Source organism: Rattus norvegicus, chromosome 16, assembly GCF_036323735.1.
Source record: "Rattus norvegicus strain BN/NHsdMcwi chromosome 16, GRCr8, whole genome shotgun sequence".
In the NCBI taxonomy this organism is placed as follows: Eukaryota; Metazoa; Chordata; class Mammalia; order Rodentia; family Muridae; genus Rattus; species Rattus norvegicus.
This window is the reverse complement of record NC_086034.1, coordinates 65,012,113-65,030,746: the sequence shown is the minus strand read 5'-3', so window position 1 is coordinate 65,030,746 and position 18,634 is coordinate 65,012,113. Positions and strand designations below refer to the sequence as shown.

At 45.7% G+C, this 18,634-nt stretch overlaps 1 protein-coding gene across 7 annotated transcripts in view; it reads right to left on the bottom strand.

Moving 5' to 3' along the window:
• Rbpms (RNA binding protein, mRNA processing factor) overlaps window positions 1-18,634 on the bottom strand; it is a 156,346-nt gene that overhangs the window by 67,758 nt on the left and 69,954 nt on the right. For all 7 annotated transcript variants that reach the window (XR_010058306.1, XR_010058307.1, XM_006253241.5 and 4 more), the window contains exons 2-4: window positions 18,454-18,531; window positions 16,849-16,887; window positions 15,429-15,491 (exon numbers count right to left, since the gene is read on the bottom strand). Coding sequence is in view for 5 of the 7 variants with exons in the window: in XM_006253241.5 (XP_006253303.1) it covers window positions 15,429-15,491; window positions 16,849-16,887; window positions 18,454-18,531 (180 nt within the window). In the remaining 2 variants the exon portion in view is untranslated. The remainder of the gene's footprint in view (window positions 1-15,428; window positions 15,492-16,848; window positions 16,888-18,453; window positions 18,532-18,634) is intronic.

The window sequence follows — 18,634 nt, the reverse complement described above, 5'->3', positions numbered from 1 at the left end:
AACTGAAAAGCTTAAACAAAACAACAAAACCCAACTTCTTTCTCAAGGCCCTGCGTGCACAGACAGACAGCTTAGCTTGTACACAGCACAAAGCCCAGGAACACACTGGGGAAGCTGAAACACTGATGTCATGGGGAACCTATCATATGCCACCTGTACCCAACTGTATAGGTGTTTTACAGACAACTCCTGTGGTAAAGGAAAAGAGGGATTACTGATGCTGACCTAACATTTGAAGGATATTTTGTCAGAAGTAATCTTCTAATTATTGAAAATGAGGTCTGAGTTTGCATGTAATACATGTATCTTACTACAGGTGAAACAAAACAAAAGCCCCCAGATACGTGTGTTTCACAGATGTGGAGATGTGTTTACTGACTAACACTGTACAACATAAAGATTCACAATTATAAAGGCCAACTTGTAATTGTGTGCCCTGGGGTCTACTGCTTAAAGCATGAAGAATAACACTTTGTAAGGTAGGCAGGCTGAGAAAGCATGTCTAACACGCTGTTCTCCTGGCCTAATCTAAGGGCTTGTCAGGTAATCTGAAGATCATTTAGCTTTCTGTGCTATAAGGATTGTTCTGGAAAGTTTACTTTGAGCTTTTATTAGTGGCTGGTGGAGAAGGGTAATGGGGGACAAGGGAGAAGAGAAAAACAGAACTGACGTAAGCAAAATCTACAATTGAGAAAATACAGTTGCCTGAACTTTCCAAGAGCTGTTTTTAAAAGGCTTCCATTTTTAAGATTGCACATGGACCATAGTGGGCCCTCAGGTTTATTTTAAAGCCCTCCTCGTATGGTCTAGTTTCTCTGTGGTCAATTCCCCCACTCCCTTACCCCATGCACTCCAGGCTTCCCAACAGTAATGAAGAGCAATCAAGTACATATATACAAGTATTTAAGCTATGCAGTCTGAGGAAAGTCCTCAGAAGGGAAAGGGTGCGCGTGTGCGCGCGCGCGCGCGCGCGCACACACACGCACGCACACACACACACACACACACACACACATACCCCTACCTTCTACCTTGCTCAGGATCGAATTCTGGGCCACGTGTGCACAAGTATCTTCTACTTCACCTCAGCGATACTCTGGAGCCGTGCACGCGTGCATGCCTATCTGTTTGTCTTCTACTTCACTGAGGATAATCTGGGGCTACCTATACCAACCTACTTACTTATCCTCAAAGTCATTTACTGACATCAACGCAGACAGGCTATTCACGGTGGGGATAAGTGGGCAGTCTCAAGAATACAGTACAATTTCAGAGCAAAGGGGGACAGGTTTATACCTTACAAATTTCTTATTGTTCTTTTATTACAGACAGAGCCATACCTGGGCTACCCTCGTGACATAGTTGAGGAGAAGAAGAGTTCTGGGGTTCGCACCCGGAGCTCTGAGCACAGTAGGTGGGCAAGGATTCTACCAGCTGAGCTATATCCTGAGCCAACATTTTTATTTAAAATGCTGGTGATGGAACCCAGGGCCCTGTACTCAAGAGGCCAGGATTCTTATTCAGATATATACATCCCACTTTTACAAACTATTTAAAAACCTTTAGCACAAACCATACAGCTCGAGCACTTATCCCAAATGAGGACTTGGAGCTTAGGCCCAAGTTGCTTAAACAGAATATAAACAGTAGAGTCTAAACTTTAGTAGGACTCCACAGTGAAGTATTTCCTGTTTTGTACAGGGAGCAAAACAATGAGGCAAAAGGCATGGAACCCTGAGGAGGCCGTATCAAAGCTCTCGCTCTCCACCGAGGAGCTTGAGATCACTCGGTGACAGCAGAGAGCTGAGACAGAGTTCCGCATACATGACAAACTACAAGTCAGACATCTCCCCTGCAGCTGAATAAAGAGAGGGTTCTGACTAGAAACCCGACTGAGTTGGGCACAGACAGGGACGCAGCGTTAAAGCGGGAAACGGAGCTGCGGTGGGACCTTTTGCTTTCCGACAGTTAGGCCTGAGACTGAAGGACAATGTCGCAGATCCCTGCCCCGGTCTCAAAAAGGCCCAAGGAAGGACAGATGGACTAGTGATTAATTGGAAGTCAGTGTTCACAAACATTCTGACCTCAGTGGAACTTGGAATTCCAGAGGAGTTATTTTTAAACCACTCTGCAGGAAAGGAGACTTTAGGAATAAATACCAGCGCTCTCCGAAGGCCGCCATTGCCATCCATCATCTGTGTTTCTACCACTCTGAACGCTGGGTCCAAAAACGGACTTACGTCCAGGGGCGGGAGAAGGGGCTCAGCAGTGCAGAGCACAGGGAGAGGTAAAGGACAGACCAGTCGCCCCTTTCTGGCCTCCACGGGGGAGGGGGGTGCACACCCATGCATGAATCTTAAGAATTTAATTTGATTTAATCTGTTCATGCTTTGAGGTGCAAGCTATCACACATATATTGTGAGAGTGGGAACTGAGGATGATTAAGGAGTCTGAGAACAATAAGCCATTTAACCAGAATTAAACCAAAGGCTGCCTGTCTGTGGCAGGTCCGTCGGTGGTCAAGGAGAAAGCCTATCTGGGGTCCTGAGAGTGTGATTCAGTGGTCAGTAAAGTCTACACTGCTCATGCAGAAGGCCCTTGGCTTCTCTCTACCACACTGTCCTTCCTTTCCCAAGCTCCCATTTTGGTTCAGATTGGGCTATGGAGTCTTCTACAGGTCTGAGTTCTAACACTGTTAGGTACAGCAGCACAAACCATCCTAACACAGCCAACATTATGCTTTGAATCACCAGTCAGTGGCCTTGAATTTTGGAGGTACTGGTAACGGGCTTCGTGGAGGGGATGAGGCAGACAGACATCTGGGTTGTGCCTGTGATTTTAATACTCGGAGGGCTGAGGCAGGAAGACTGAGCTGGAGACGGTGTCCTGACACTGGAAGGACACACTAAAACAACGGGAAGACTTGGCGATGCTGCTGCCACCATTAACAAGGCCACAGAAGGGTCTCCACTAGCTGTTGCTTGAGATGTCTACACAGTTCACCCAGTTCTCCACAGCATGCTCTGTGCACAGTCTGTTATCTGTAAATCGTGACATTTGTCTCCTGAGGGAACACTGAAATCCTGGGGGAAGTTAGGCCGCAGGATTATGTGTGGGTTCTGGATTTTGTAGTCGTGTAGAAACAATACCTTTAAACTTTGTTCCTTCATTAGAAGGAAGCGTCTTTTTCATCTAAACTCAGTTTGAAATTTACTCTTTCAAGGTACCTGAATGCTCACTTTGCTTCCGACTAATGTCTTGCTGGCAGTAAATAAGGGGAAACATCAGACTCTTTTAGCCACTCGTACCCGTTTACTGGACAGTGTTCATCTCAACTGCTGCTCTGAGGAGATTTTGTTTTGTTTCTGAGACAGGGTTTCAATGTGTACCCCTGGTCATCCTAGAACTCAATCTGTAGACCGGGCTGGCCTTGAACTCACGGAGCTCTAACTGCCTCTGCCTCCCGAGCGCTGGGATTAAAGGTGTGCACCACTGGCTCCCGGCTTGTTTAAGATTAAGTGTCACAGAATAACTAGAAAACCCACTTTGGATGCTGTTGTGCTGTCTGTTTCCCAGGGCACTGCCTCTGTTTTTCAAAACGTTCTGGAACTTAATACTCTGTTTCGAGGATTTATGCTGACCTTAAGAATAGACTTTGCGGGGTTGGGGATATAGCTCAGTGGTAGAGCGCTTGCCTAGGAAGCGCAAGGCCCTGGGTTTGGTCCCCAGCTCCGGAAAAAAAAAAAAAAAAGAAAAAAAGAAAAGAAGTCTAATCATGTTTGTTAATATATATATATATATAAAATATATAAAATTATTACTTTGCTATTTATCTCACTGTATTGGGGGACGGGGGGGGGGGGACCTGACATGCACATATGTATAGAGGTGGGCACATTTACATGTTCAAGCAGAGACCAGCAGAGGACAACATACAGCCTGCTCTTTGACTTTGAGACAGAATCTCTCACTGAACCTGGGACTAGGCTCTCGGTCATCAAGTCCTAGGGACACTCCTGTCCCCACCCCTCCCCCACACCTGTCCTGCGGTTACAAGTGTGATCGTGGCCAGCTTTGATGTATGTTCTGGGGACATCGCTTAGACCTTCACACTTAAAGCTCTCTTGACCAACCTCCACAGACTGTTAAGCTCGCGTGTTTAACGGAGGTAGCTGAGGTACCTTTTGCTAGGTAGCTAAGGCTGGCCTTGAACTCCGATGGTCCTGATTAGAATTCAGTTTTATATCTTACTCGTTCCATTCTTACATTTACTAAATATTAGACAGTATGTTTCCAAATTCTAGAAACGTTTATTCTCTCTTCTCACGAGAAATCTTAGCGGACCTTATCTTGAACGAGGGAGAAGCCTTCGTGTAGGGATGGCATTGGAGCTGGTAGCACGGTAGCTCAGCCCGGGGAAGAGAACTGGGTCCTGCTCCCGCACTGAACAGTAAAAGAGTGGTGAATCCTGTGGTTCTCATGTAATGGCCTACAGAATCACTAAGGCACAGAGCATGCAACTGATTACTACACAAGAAAGCACATTACATGGGAAGAAAGCACATTACATGAGAACTACACTGCAAACTTAAGACTGTCCTATCGAAGAGACCCTTCCTCACTGAAGGGGCCAAGATACACTCTACCCCTTATTTCCAGCTCCTTCTAAGTGCAGGTTTAAGACCTCAGGTGCAGACCTGTGTCACCGGGCTGGGGCCGAAGTCTCTGAAAAAGTGATACGAGTCTTCTGGTGACCAGCTGTGTTATAGGTGATGTGGATGTAAAGATTCAAGAACCGTTCCTCACAACACCTTCGCTCTCCGCCTGTTGTGACTAGGCGTGCCAAACACTGCATTTTCTACGTACATTTTTCTGAAGTACCTGGAGCACCCTGGAAACAGGGCAATATCAAATGCAGCGGCCCTTCTCAATGTAGCTGAAATACATTCAGTAGTAGATCCCCAACTATGGCCACGAGGAGAATCCAGAGCTGTCACTCACAGCCACATGGCACGTGACCATTGCTCTGTCTACAGAACCCTGCAGTGTCCCTGTGCAGACGGCATCCGTGGGCAGTGTGAGATCCTGTGGTCCTTCCTACCTGCTGCCCTCAGGAAAGGAGGATCCCGTGCCTCCTTCCTGTGATCTGCGATGTCCAGTTTTCCACTAGATGCTCAAGAAATGTCACACATTCCTATAAGGCAAAGACTAGTAACAGGAGACCAACAGATTTCATACTGCTGTAAGACACGAAATGTTTTTCCAGCACAATGCTGGCTCATTGATTGACTGATCGATTGACTGATGATTGGAACGATATCTTTAGCTGCATCCCAAGACTGTTTTCCTTCCCTGGTCTCCCTTCCAAGGAACTGCAGCCATCCTTAAGCTCCTTTCGACATAACTTCTAAGTTGTGGGCCGGACCTTCTGAATGGTTTAACAAGCATCCCAAAGTGCAGCGTCATTAGACGTCAAGGCTGTGGCTGTCATGCACCAGGCACTAGCTACAGAGTGCTCTCTGGTTTTGTTGTTTTTAAACTGAGTTTACGTGGGTTATGAGTCATTTGAGGTAGCTTATTTTTATTTTATGGTAAAGCTGAAACTGTGCTAAAATGGGAAGATTTTCCTCTTATTATTGTAAGAGTAAAAGTGTAAGTGTGTGTGTGTGTGTGTGTGTGTGTGTGTGTGTGTGTGTGTGTGTGTACACATTCCAAAACTGAACAGAGGGACGTCAGAGGGACAACATTCTGGAATAAGTTCTCTTCAAGTCACCAGGCATTTTTTTGTGCCTGCTAAGACATTTCCTTGGCCTTTGGGTAGTTTTTGAAGCCCAGGTTAATGCAAAGGGTCGAGAAAAAGAAATGGGTCTAACAGCAGCTAGCTCCGGGTCCTGGGGCTCTATCTAAGCAGAGGCCTAGTCCCCAGCTCTGTGACATCATTGGCTGCCTTAGAACTCCGAAAGCCAAGAGTCAGCCATTATAAACAGACTTAACAGATAAACAGCGGGTCAGCCCGATGGTCTCATCCTGCCGTCCTGCCTATTTCCCGAACGAAAGTCCCAGCTGGGCCCTCATTACCCGGGGCCTCTTCAACCACCTTGAGCAACAGGCTAAAGAGAAACTAAGGGAGAGAATTTCAAAAATGGCAAGAAACGCCCTGACAGGGTGCCTAGTGGGGGGAGGAAGGCTGAGAGAGGCCATCTGGACACTCGCATTTGTGAACAGTTCTGTTTAGTGGAAATAATTGACCCAACTCATAAGCTGGATAAATATTAAGATCAAAAGTCCTAACTTCCACAGCTGTCAGGAAAGCCTGGGTTACAGGAAACAGACTGACAGCACAGGCCTGACAGAAGCCAAAGGCCTTCTTCATGCGGCCTGGGATTCCTCTGGTACCAAGCATCTGGTAACATCTTAGGGCTAGGAAGGCATTTCCTGCCCTAGGTGATGTTATCGGTATGCAATCTTTGCAATTAGCAACTTCCCTTGACACTTCAGAATCAGGCACAACCTTGTCTTACAGCTGAGGGACAAGGCACAGGACAAATGAACTCATGCGCCTGAGGTCAAAGGAAGTCATGTGAAGGGCTGGAGAAAAATAACCTCTAAGTGAAGGATTTGCTTGAGTGTCTGTCAGAGTCATGAAGATTTCCTGATCATGCCATTTTTGGAGGGGTTGTTTTTTTGTTTGTTTGTTTTTTGGGAGGGGGAGAATATGTAGCACTATTTGGTGCTCTTTAAAATGTGTTTTAGGCGAGTGTGGTGGCTCTTGTCTTTAATCCCAGCACCTGGAAAGCAGAAGCAGGAAGATCTAAGTTCGAGACCAGCCTGGCTCACAGAGAAGTCCAGGACAGCCAGCACTGCATAGAGAACCCTGTCTCCACAAAAAAAAAAGCCAAAATATTTGTCACAGATCATTAAAGCTTTTTATAAAATTTCTTATCATAATGTATAAATCAAATTTCAAAACAAATGTCACGGCATAATTCCTTTGCGTGTCTTTCTCCACATATATCCAAAGTTCCTCTTTTCTCATTCACTAGAGTTAGTCTTCCCCTTCAGTTACTTATTAAAAGATAAAATACACTGCTCAAGGGTAATTGTGGCTCCAATCGGATCTGCCATCATACAGGTTTAAAGTCGTACAGGATTCACGAAGAACTCAACCGTACCAATGCAATCCGTCAAAGACCTGGGCTGTCTATGGATAAAGGACACCGGCCACCAACCGTGGCAGGATAAAACCTGTTTTCTCATCTCTACCTGAACACCCACATAGTAAAAATGAAACAATGAAACCTCATGACAAGTGTAAAACCACAAGGGCTGTGAGAACTTAAAAACAAAACAAAACAAAACAAAACAGTAACAGGCGCTGATGAGAATATTGAAACCAAAAATCTAATGCAAGTCCATGGAGAGGGCGAAAGGGCGAACCTCGAAACCACAGTGGACAGTTTGGTGATTACAGAGTGAACAAGCACACCACAAATGTAAAATTCCACTCCAGATGTGTACAAAAACCAGAAGACAGACTGAAGAGACCCGTATGTATGCCCACTGGGCATGTCAGCACTTGCTGCAGACAGGCAGACAGACGTACAGACACATGCACTGCCAATGTTCACTACACAACAGTCAAAAGGTAGAAGCAAGCCGGGTGGTGGAGTTCACACCTTTAACTCCAGAACTCAGAGGAAACAGAGGCAGGTGGACCTCTGAGTTTGAGACCAAAACTGGTCTAGAGCGAGTTCCAGGGCAGTCAGGGCTACACAGATGAACCCTGTCTTTTTTTTCTTTTTTTTTTTTTTTAGATGAATAATTCTATCCATATAAAATGGAGTACTTCCTTTTCACAAAAGTGAGTTATATAGCTGGTCAGACAGGGGAATTGGGTAGCGTGGGCAAGAAGCCCGAGTTTGGTCCCCAGGACCTCTAACCACTCTCAAAGAAGGGAAAAAAATTCATATTTGGAAAAGGTCTCTACATGAAAGATCCTGAACGGATCATCACACTAGGGAAGGAAGCGGCAGAAACAAAAAGAGAACTACGTCAATATTTAGGATTCGCAACTTGAGGCGGCCGGAAAGTGGATCAGAGGTGAGCGGTAGCTGGGGCGGGACAGCAGGCGAGGGTTGCTTCACAATATGGAGCCGCTGCTTGGTGCTTGAGGTCATGAAATGTTTTAGGAAACCATGAAACTTGCACAACCTGGTGAATAGAACTAATGACTCTAAATTATAGGCCTAAAGGTTGTGCAGATGGCAAAGCTTTGTGTCAACATAACTTTAAAATATTTAATGAAAATGTAATCAAAACTACTAAATTGTATGGTGTGGGAATCATACCAAGAAAGTCATTTTAAAGTGAAAACCATCCTGTGCACTAGAGAGCGCGCCGAGTGATGAGTGCCTTCTGAGACTATGTAAAGGGCGACACTCACTCAAAAATCAAGAGAAAACAAAAACAACAAGAATACTGTCAATCTGGGATCGCCTGGATCAATGTACACACACAATCACACACGCTCAATTAAGAATGTGGGTGGCTAAGGCAAGTTGGATTAACGCAGTGACTCGATTCTTTCGGTCCTCTCCGTCCTGCTGTACCTTACAGCAAAGTCTAAGCTAAAGCCTGTGTGGGAGCCGCTTAAGACGAGGGAGGGAGACCCGGTTAATGGCACCCATATAAAGAGCTGTGGTGCTTTACGAGCAGCTCAATTCCCATCACATCAGGGAACCTCGGCCAGGACCCTGATGATGGCTGTGGCTCTGAGGCACTACCTACCACCATCCTTATTTACTAGAACAGGAATCCTAGTAGGCAGTGAGGTGATCCGTTAAGAGATACCCAGAAATAGCGTTCCACACTGCTCAAGGGCTTGCGTGCTTCTGCTAAAAATTTCCCAAATCAGGCTAGCTTCAGATCATCACTATATTTACCTCCCAAAAGCACAAATAAACTCTACAAGCAATATAGTGCTAGTCAACTTTCTCGTTTTTCATGGGAAGAGCTAACTGTCCAAAAGCATCAACTGTATGCAAAGGGTAAAGTGGGCTAGACATTCTTCTGTTCAAGGATGGAAGGGGTTCCAGTCATGTGGCTAACAGAGCCCTAAGTAACCAAAAGGAAATCTGGGAGTGTGAGCAACCTTGGATCAGGGTTCAGTGTTACTACAACCTGAGGACACTGTCCCAGTAACTGAAGCTTGGGTCGGAAGTGGCAGAAAAGCCAATGGATTTAAAAGTCATTGTCTCCAGAAAGCTAACACTAATTACTTAATTAGGCAGTCACTGAGACAAAGTAACCAGGAAAGCTCCAAACAGGGAAGTGGTTCCTAACTGTCCATTATTCTCTAAGAGACGCTTTGTGCTTTGTGGATCAAGGTTTACGTTTCTCAACAGTGGAACCAAACCGGGTATTACACCACTAGACTATTCTCTAAGGATCCCAGCGAACGCTTTGAAAACAGCCTCAGCAAAGGGCACAGGGAACGTTGGGCAATGGCTGCGGGCAACAGAGATTTTTAGCTCCTTACAAAAGATGACCCTGGAAAGAGCAAATAGGTCAGCTCCAGAGAGATAATCAGTAGCTTATGTCTAAGTACATTACCATGAATGGACCCATTTTTCTCTGCAGAGAGGGGTAACTGGGCAGAACTTTATCCTGGCTATGTGTCCTGGACAGTGGGAAGTAACAGTTTCTAACTGCCATCAGAAACAGTGTAGCAACAAGCCAGGCGGAACAGACAGGACTAAGATGCTGACTGAGGATCTCAGGGTCTAACAGGGTCTGACTGTAAGTCACCAAGCCCACTCTCGGTCTTCTCTGTTTCCCTACTGCAGGTTTCTTTCTCTCCCCTCCCCCCGTTTTTCTTTTTAGTTTTTTGAGACAGGGATTTACTGTGCCCTGGCTGTCCTAGAACTCTGTAGACCAAACTGGCCTCAAATGCAAGAGACCTGCCTGCCTCAGCCTCCCAAGCACCACCTACCACCCAGCACTGCCAGGTTTCCAAGGTGCAGCAAAGCTCTAACGCTATGCTAGCAAGTTAACCACATCAAGAAAGAGATGATCCAGGCACTCAGTCAGCCCTGGGCAGCAGCAAGCCCAGACTCACTGTTCCACTCATAAAAAGAAGCCTCTTCAACAAAGCCGGAAGATTAGATCGCTATTATTTGAGATTCTTAGTGATCAACACAAATGATTATGACACCAAGGGACAAGATATGCTGTTCTTGAAACAGATTTACTGCTGGAGAGAAGAGAGAGCCGGGCACAAGATAAAAATCTATCACTAGACTCAGGACGACAAGGCTCCTGGGGCAAACAGAATACACCTGGGCAACAACCGAAACGGAAATGATGTCTGGTGGGTTTTACTTGGTACCGCAAGGAGCCATCACAGCCATCACAACTGTGGTTATTAAAACAGGAGCCTCACATATACGAAGCAAGGGAATGCTGCCCGCTTACTGACCGTGTCACTGTAGAAGCCTGTTGTTCTTAGGACGGTATCAGTGATGTCAGTTACACATAGCAGAAACTGGGCGGGGCAAACTAGGGCTGCACTGGCCACGCCTTCCTTTACAAGAACAAAGGAATTAGCTTTAAGGGACCCAGCACAGTTCAGAGTTTAGAAGATGACCACGTGTTGGGAATAAAAGAAAACGCAGCCTACACAGAGCTGGTAGGTTTTTTTGTCTAAAGTTTGGTGATACTGAGAATATTTTGCTTATATGAACATATAGTGAAAAAAAAAATCACTAAAAAAATTTTTGTGGAACTGACAACTGGGTCATACCTGCTAGACATACCCTCTGTTCCTGAGCTCTATAAAGTAACTATAACATTACAACATTCTATAACACACTGTTTCACAGTGTGAAGCCAGTGCTCAGTACATGACTGGTTTACATATTGCTCTCAAGAAGACAGTTATTCTGCCCAGAGGTCACTAACTCAACACAGGAAAAATTTCTACACTCGTTGGGAGATCCTGGAGTCCTAAGTCACCCGTAGGTGCCATGCACACAAGGATATACACATTATTTTTTGTTTCGAACCCTAAAATCCTATGTCACCATTATGTGGGGTGGAATATTCAGAGGTTTCCCTGGGACCTCCGTGTCAGTTTCAGGTCTCCCACAACTCATAACTACACATAGTCCACCAACACAGTCCTGGCTGTCTCAGAACTCAAAGACTTTCCAGCCTGTCTCCTGAGTGCTGGGGATTAAAGGTGTGCTCCGTCACACACAGTCAACAACTCTTTTCTTAAGGTCCATTACAGAGCGTCTAGACAAGTTCCAGGAGCTCATACGTGGCAGCACTTGTGGTCCGGTTGGGAAAACCTGGTTCACCTGAGCTGCCTTTCCTTTCTGCTAACTGCCTGGGGCACACCTCAGCCAGACTTCACTGAAACCCAAGGGCCAGCACGTGGCCAGCAGGAACTGAGCTCAGCTGTCTTCTCGCCCTTAGGGATGGTTTGTTTCAACATTCAAAAGGAGGGGAAAGCTCATTAGGAAAATGCTGGTATGAGACACTAACAAATGTGGTGAATAAGGATCCGTACAACTGACTACCACTGTAATACAGCACAGTAATGCAGAATGTCTTCCGAGAGAGCATCAGGTCCAAGTTGCTCTGTTCTTGGCTTAGGTGTTTAGGGCCCAATGGCGATCAGCATAGGTTCTCTATCGGCTTCTATGCAGAAGACAGACACAGATGAATGCCAGCATGGCAATGTCAGACACAAGTTACAACACATGCATTTTGGTAAGACTGCTAGAGGAAAAGCAAAGTGCTACTCGATAATTTGTCTGGTTTTGATCCAGGAAGAATTAGCTCAAGATGACTAATTAAATGGACAAGTCCCTTGCTGCTCATCTTGGGCACTCATATTTCTGTCACCATTCTGGCAAGAGTAAAAGTCTGTCTGTCTGTCTGTCTGTCTGCATAGTACTAAGGAATGGAGCCAGAGCCTTTGCATGCAAGGCGAGCATTCCACCATTAAGCTATAGCCACCAGTTTTGGGTGAGTGGGGTTGGAGACAGAGTATCCTATCAGCTCAGGTGATCCTCAAAGTCGCTTTGAACTTATCCACTTATCTCTACCCGTCAAATCTAGGATTACGTCATCCTGGGATTGTGTCATCACACTGAGTTCTGACGCCATGCTACAGATCAATGCCAGGGCTTCCTGCCTCCCAGGCCAGCAAGTGAGCTACAGACCAGCCTCAAAGACATGAGAGAGAGAGAGAGGGGGGGGGGGGGGGGGAGAGAGACAGACAGACAGACACAGAGACAGATACCTGCACCCAAAGCAGGAACTAAGACAATGGTGGCAGTGAAGGGCAGGTAGGCCCCAAGTTCATCAGGACTTCTGAGCTGTGTTCACCCCCAGGCTGTGCCCTGAACTTAAATTATAGCAGAACTCCAAAGATAGAGATTAGTGGTAGATTGCTCCTTATTTATTCCATTTCCCAGTATGGCTATACCACAAAACAAAAAACAAAAAAACAAAAAACAAAAAAACAAAAAAAAACAAAAACATTTCTATTTCAATAAGAATGATTTCCACAGGTTCACATATTTATATCCTTAGGCAGTGGCACTATTTAAAAGGATTAGACGTGGCATTGTTGGAGGAAGTGTGTTACTGGAGATGGGCTTTGAGGTTTCAAAAGCCCGTGTCAGGCCCAGGCTCTCTCTGATGGCTGCCTGGGAATCAGGATGTAGAACTCTCGGGTAGTTCTAGCACCATGCTTCCCACCATGATAAGCTCTGAGTGTGTAAGTCACCCCCTAAAAAAATGTTTTCTTTTTTTAAGTGTTTCCAAGGTCATGGTGTCTCTTCAGAGCAACAGAACAATGATGAAGAAACTGGTACCAGGAGTGGGATACTGCTGTGACAGGCCTGACTACACTGTTTGTTGTAGGAATGTGAGGAAACTTGGGAGACTTAAACTTCAATGCTTTAGGCAGAGGGGGAAATGGGGTGGGAAGCTAATGGACCAGCCTAGTGGGAACATGGGGGACCAGAGCTGAGGCGGATTTGAACTGTGGGAGCCCAGCTAAAGAGGTTTCAGAGAGGAAGAATATTAGTAAAAGACCTAGAGACCATTGTTGTTGAATTTTAACAAAGAACGTGGCTACTTAAAAAAAAAAAAAAAAAAAAAAAAACTAAAAAATCCTCTTGATGATGGGGCTGGAGAGACTGCTCAGTAGTTAAGAGCACTGACTTCTCTTCCGGAGGTCCTGAGTTCAATTCCCAGCAACCATACAATGGCTCACAACCATCTGTAATTGGATCCCATGCCCTCCTCTGGTGTGTCTGAAGACAGAAAATGAATTTAAAAAAAAAAAGTTTCAAAAAAGAAAGTCTTCCTGATGTTAAATTGAGATTAATGGCATTGGCAGATTTCAAAAGGGTCTAACATTGGCTGTGTTATGTGGTTTTAGCAATACCTTTTATGCATATCTATGAGGAAAGGGAACAAACTGGACAAAGACATAGAAAAGCGTACATCTTGAGGAGAACAGGAGCATCATGGGTGTAATGGAGCCAAGTCCAGTGCCTGCTGCAAATGGAGTAAAAAGAGTAGTGACCTCAGGGCAAGACCCCAAGCAACAGAGCTTTACAGAAGGAATTAAAGAGCAGCGTAAGCCCTGGAGAAAAGCTGAAGCGAATGTAATTGAATGCAGAGGCCAGGTTCCAGCCCCAACAAGCACCAGAACTTGGCAGCTTCTGAGATGTGGTTCCTGCTCTGGAGCCAAGGGCCCAAGAAACGGGCTGTGGAATCTCCCTCCAGGGCCAAGGAAAGCCCCTGAGGCCAGGTGTGTGTCAGGGGTGTCCCTGCAGGGAGGCCCAGAAGTTATTGTGTAAAGTTGTGAAGGTGCGGCCTGGATTGCATTGGAGACCCGGATATGTTGGAGATGCAGGTTCCTGGGATACCCACACAGGAAAGTCCCACAGGAAGGGTGTAGAGCGGGAGGGAAATCAGCCCAGGAGAAGACTGTTTGCAGTCAGCAAAACAGAAAGGAACTGAAGATCTGAAGAGCACTGTGACCATCACACATAGAGATGCAGAATTTGGGAGTTGACCTGCTGGTTTTTACTTGGCCCAGTATTTCAGCACTAGGCTCGCTCTTCTCCCTTTTGGATTGGTAGTGTGTATTCTGTGCTGCTACGTCCTCTATGTTAGAAGGATGTGATGTGCCGCAGAGACCCACGGCCCAACACTGGATGGAGCTTGGGGATTCTTATGGCAGAGTTGGGGGAAGGATTATGGGCCTTAAAGGGGATGGGAACTCCAAAGGAAGACCAACTGAGTCAACCAACCTAGACCTTTGGTGTCTCTCAAAGACTGAGCACCAACCAAAGAACATACACAGGATGGACCTAGTGCCCCTCCCCCTATGCGGGAAGATGTACAGCTCGGTCTTTATGTGGCTCCTGAACAACTGGAACAGGGCTATCCCTAAAGCTGTTGTCTGTCTGTGGAATCTGTCCCCTTATCTTGGCTGGCTTGTCTGGCCTCAGTGGGAGAAGTGTGTAGCCCTGCAGAGACTGATTGATATACAAGTGCGGGGGCTGGGGATGGGGGGTGGGAGGTCCCATTCTCTCAGAGGAAAAGGGAAAGGGGGTGGTTGAGAGGGACTGTGGGAGGAGGAACCAGGAGGGGAGACAGGGCTCAGGATGTAAAGTGAATTAAAAAAAAAACAAAAACAAAAACAAAACAAAACCAACAACAAAAACCCAAAAAACCAGTTATATAAAAACAGTACGTGATCGGTTTGTAAATTTTGATTTGACGGGGCTGGGGATTTAGCTCAGAGGTAGAGTGCTTGCCTAACAAGCGCAAGGCCCTGAGTTCGGTCCCCAGCTCCGGAAAAAAAAAAAAATTTGATTTGACATAGGATTAGAGTTAAAAAAATTGCCATGAACCTCTCAGAGACATTGAACTTTGCATTTATAAACAGTGTTGAGCCTGACAGACTATGAGAGCCTTTAAGCTGGACTCAATGTAGTTTTGCGATATATGGCTACAAGCCCATTGGGGACAGAGAAGGATGTGGCAGTTTGAATAAGAATGGCATCAACTAGGTTTGAACGGTCAGTCACCAGACTCTGTCTACCTGTGGGCCAGGATGTGGCTCTCACAGAGCTCCCCTCCAAGATGGATTTGCCCTGTTCTCTGTCTCTTCCCAGCAGTAGAACAGTGACTAAGACAATTAGTCCCATTACTATTTGGCTGTTTAATGGCGTGTAGGGGGACAAGAAGCCAGGTGTGGCTTGTCAGGGCTGCGGAAGCCCAGGCTTCCATACTAACAACTCCGGTGACACTCCACGTGACCTCTGATCTGCTGGGGTTCTACCGCTTCCCCATTACCTAAGGAAATGCACACGATCAGAGAGATGCACACTTACGTTCAAAGCATTCTTTGCGGCCTCTGCTTCTGAGCGACTGTCGAAACTGACAAAGCCTACGGGCTGAGGGAAAAAGAAAGAAAAATCAAGATTAAAAAAAAAAAAAAAAAACCAAACCAAGTTCAAGGGACATCTGTTTTCTAAGTCAAGGGCGGTGTCTAACTGAGAACTAAGATAAAGAGATGACCACAGGCAATGGGTAGAAATAAGAAAGCCAATCCCAAGAACCAGGATCTGACGGCTTAACCAAATTTCTTACGTGAATCAAAGGGAAGGTGAGGGCAGTTCTGAGGGCACAGCCAAGAATTTAGAGAATCACGTTTGTTAAAAAAGAAATTAAAAAAAAAAAAAAAAAAGAGGTGGTTGGAAGGTGAGTGGCGGTGAACAGGGGACAGGAAAATCTGGGCTGGAGAGGCTCTAGTCTCCTAATCAAATTCACTGTACCTCAGCTTCGTCGTCTTTTAAAATGCAAAGAGAAAGCGAATCACGTTTGGTTCACTGTAAGTGCAAGGAATATAATGATACAGTGGTAAGAAGCCCTGTGCCTTCACCGCGCAACCAAAACTACGAAGTGAGCCTCCGTCTCCTTCTAAGACACTTCACATTCACAGGCCTGCAAGGACACCGCTCCAAGTCACAGGCTCCTTTCAGATCCCTCGCTGGGTAGGCTGCCTGCAACCTAGTTCATCTCTGATATAGCAGAGGTTACCTGACTTACTGAGAAGCTTCAAAGAGAAACATTCAGACGGTCTCCGTGAACCCCGTCCATCACCATCTGCAGCCTGACCTTGCTACACTTCACTCTATACCTGGGTTCCGCCTGTGGTTTTCTGTTCTGTTGGGTTTTTCATTTATTTGTTTGTTTGGATTTGAGACAGGGTTTCTCTGTGTAGCCCCGGATATCCTGGAACTCACTCTGTGGACCAGGCTGTCCTGGAACTCACAGTGATCCACCTGCTGGGGTTACAGGCATGTGCGACCACCACACCACCTGGCTTTTCATCTGTGATTTTATGGGTTTGGTAGACAGTACGACTGATTATTTACCATCTAATATTCTTATACAAATGGCAAATATTTCATGAAGAGAACTAGTCAAGAACTGGGACTAGGGCTGCAGAGATGGTGCGCAGTGGTTAAGATCACTGAGAGGACCCATGTTTGATTCCCAACACTAACATGTAGCTTACAACTTTCTTTACCTCCAGTTCCTGGGGATTTACGCCCTCTTCTGGCCTCTATGGACGAGTGTATGCAAATATATGTATGCAATCTCTTACTATTTTCCTATACTAATTCCCAGTCAAGTTCACCTTTAATTCAGATAGCACATAGGTCCAAAATTCTAGTTGAAACAAAACAATATTTATTGGGCTTAATTAGCAAACAGTGACCATTTTTGGATGTTCTAAATCCTTACCTGTTTAGATGTGAGCTTTATGAGAGAACCTTCATAGCCCTGAAAAACAGAGACCAGGTTTAGAAGGAAGAAACAGCGTTACGATTCCATCCTCAAGTAAAATGAGTCATTAAAGCCTCAGACTGCGAACTATGCCGTACGTCTCACAGATGTTACTTAACAAAACACATTATAGACCAACACCAGACACACAGGATGTCAGGTGTAGCTCAGGGTAGGGTGTTTGACCAGCATACACAAAGCCTTTGGTTTAATCTCCAATACTCCCAAACAAAACAAAACCGATAACCATGTGAAACTCAGGAAAGGCTGAGCAGGAGAGAGAGCATTCCTTTGAGCTCTCATTGCTTAAATGAAATGACCAACTTCCATTGTGGAGTTTGATGGAGGTTGGGAGGCATTCCTGCCTTTCTCTAGCCCTCTTTCAGCCTTCCTGGATCCTCGGAAGAGAAATCCGTACTTCTTTCTAGAAATATCAATGGCTGGTAGAATGCACTGACAGGTGACACAGGGAAACACCGATTATCAGTGTAGAGACAGACTTGAAGAGCAGGGATGGCTGCCCTGGGCTGTAATTAAACTAGGGTTGCTAGGGATATGCCAAGGTCCTGACTTCAGCGTTGGGGTTTCTAAGCAGTGCTGGGACTGATTCATCCTTCTGTCTTTCCCAACAGAAAACTGAGTTGCCAACTAGTTACTGTAAGCATTTACATCCAAGGCCTTGAGTGAGGCTATCCAAGCTGGTCATAATTCAGAGCACTGCCTCTTCCTCTTTCCCAAGGGGCGCCTTTTCTTAGAAACTGCAGAGATTTCAAACCTTGAAAGTCTCAGATGCAAAGAGCAAGCAGTAAGACAGCACGAGAATGGTCACCAACAGGAACCAAATGGTTTCTCTCTGCTGTCATTGTTACTGATGCAATATGGGAATGGCTGTCTACCTGTCCACACAAGGTGCCTTCTTGGCCCATCAACTGTATTCTCATCTTTGTGGGTCATATCTGATTGTTTCCTGAATCATTCTCCTTTCCAACTCCTGTGTTTTCTGTCACCTTATCTCCACCAGGCTGAATCCTGTCTCTCAAGTGTCCTTTCATCAGGACAGTCCAGAAACCAAAGCCATCACCATCTCTCAGCTGTAAGGTTGGCCCTGCCGGGCTTCAGTTCTCTTCCTGCTGCTAACAAAACCCCACTTAACTCACAGGTCCCACACTCGGGATGCCTTCCCGGCCATATTCTGGGTCTGAAAAGCCAACCTTCAAGGTTTTGTCTTGAGATCATAGCTACTCCAGTTTTAGTCCAACTTTAAGGTTAGACTGACTTTAACTTGAAGCCCAACCTTCAATCCCCAACATTTAGTATCTCTAAGATGACTGTATTTCCACAGAAATGACGGGAAACTCCCTCAGACAGGTCATTAAACACCAGGCAAAGATTTCCCTTCAGTTCATACAAGTTAGCCTATAATGTTTTGCTTTGTTGAACATTTATGACGTTTGGTATAAATGAAGCACAAGGTTCTTAACCACACGCATACACGCAATTTGCTACAGGGCACTTTCTCAAACACATTCCCACGTTAAGGCTACACGAAACATCACAAAGTACCTTGAATGGCCTGAAGAGCAGGTACAGCTCTCGGGGCTTGATGTCCAGAGGCAGGCCACTGACAAACAGGGTCCGGACCTAGAAAATAAATGGAATAGGAGAGTGATCAAGGGTGGGGAGAATCCAGAGGCTACTTTTCACCTTAAATCTCAACAGGTCCCCGACGCCCCTACAATGCTCT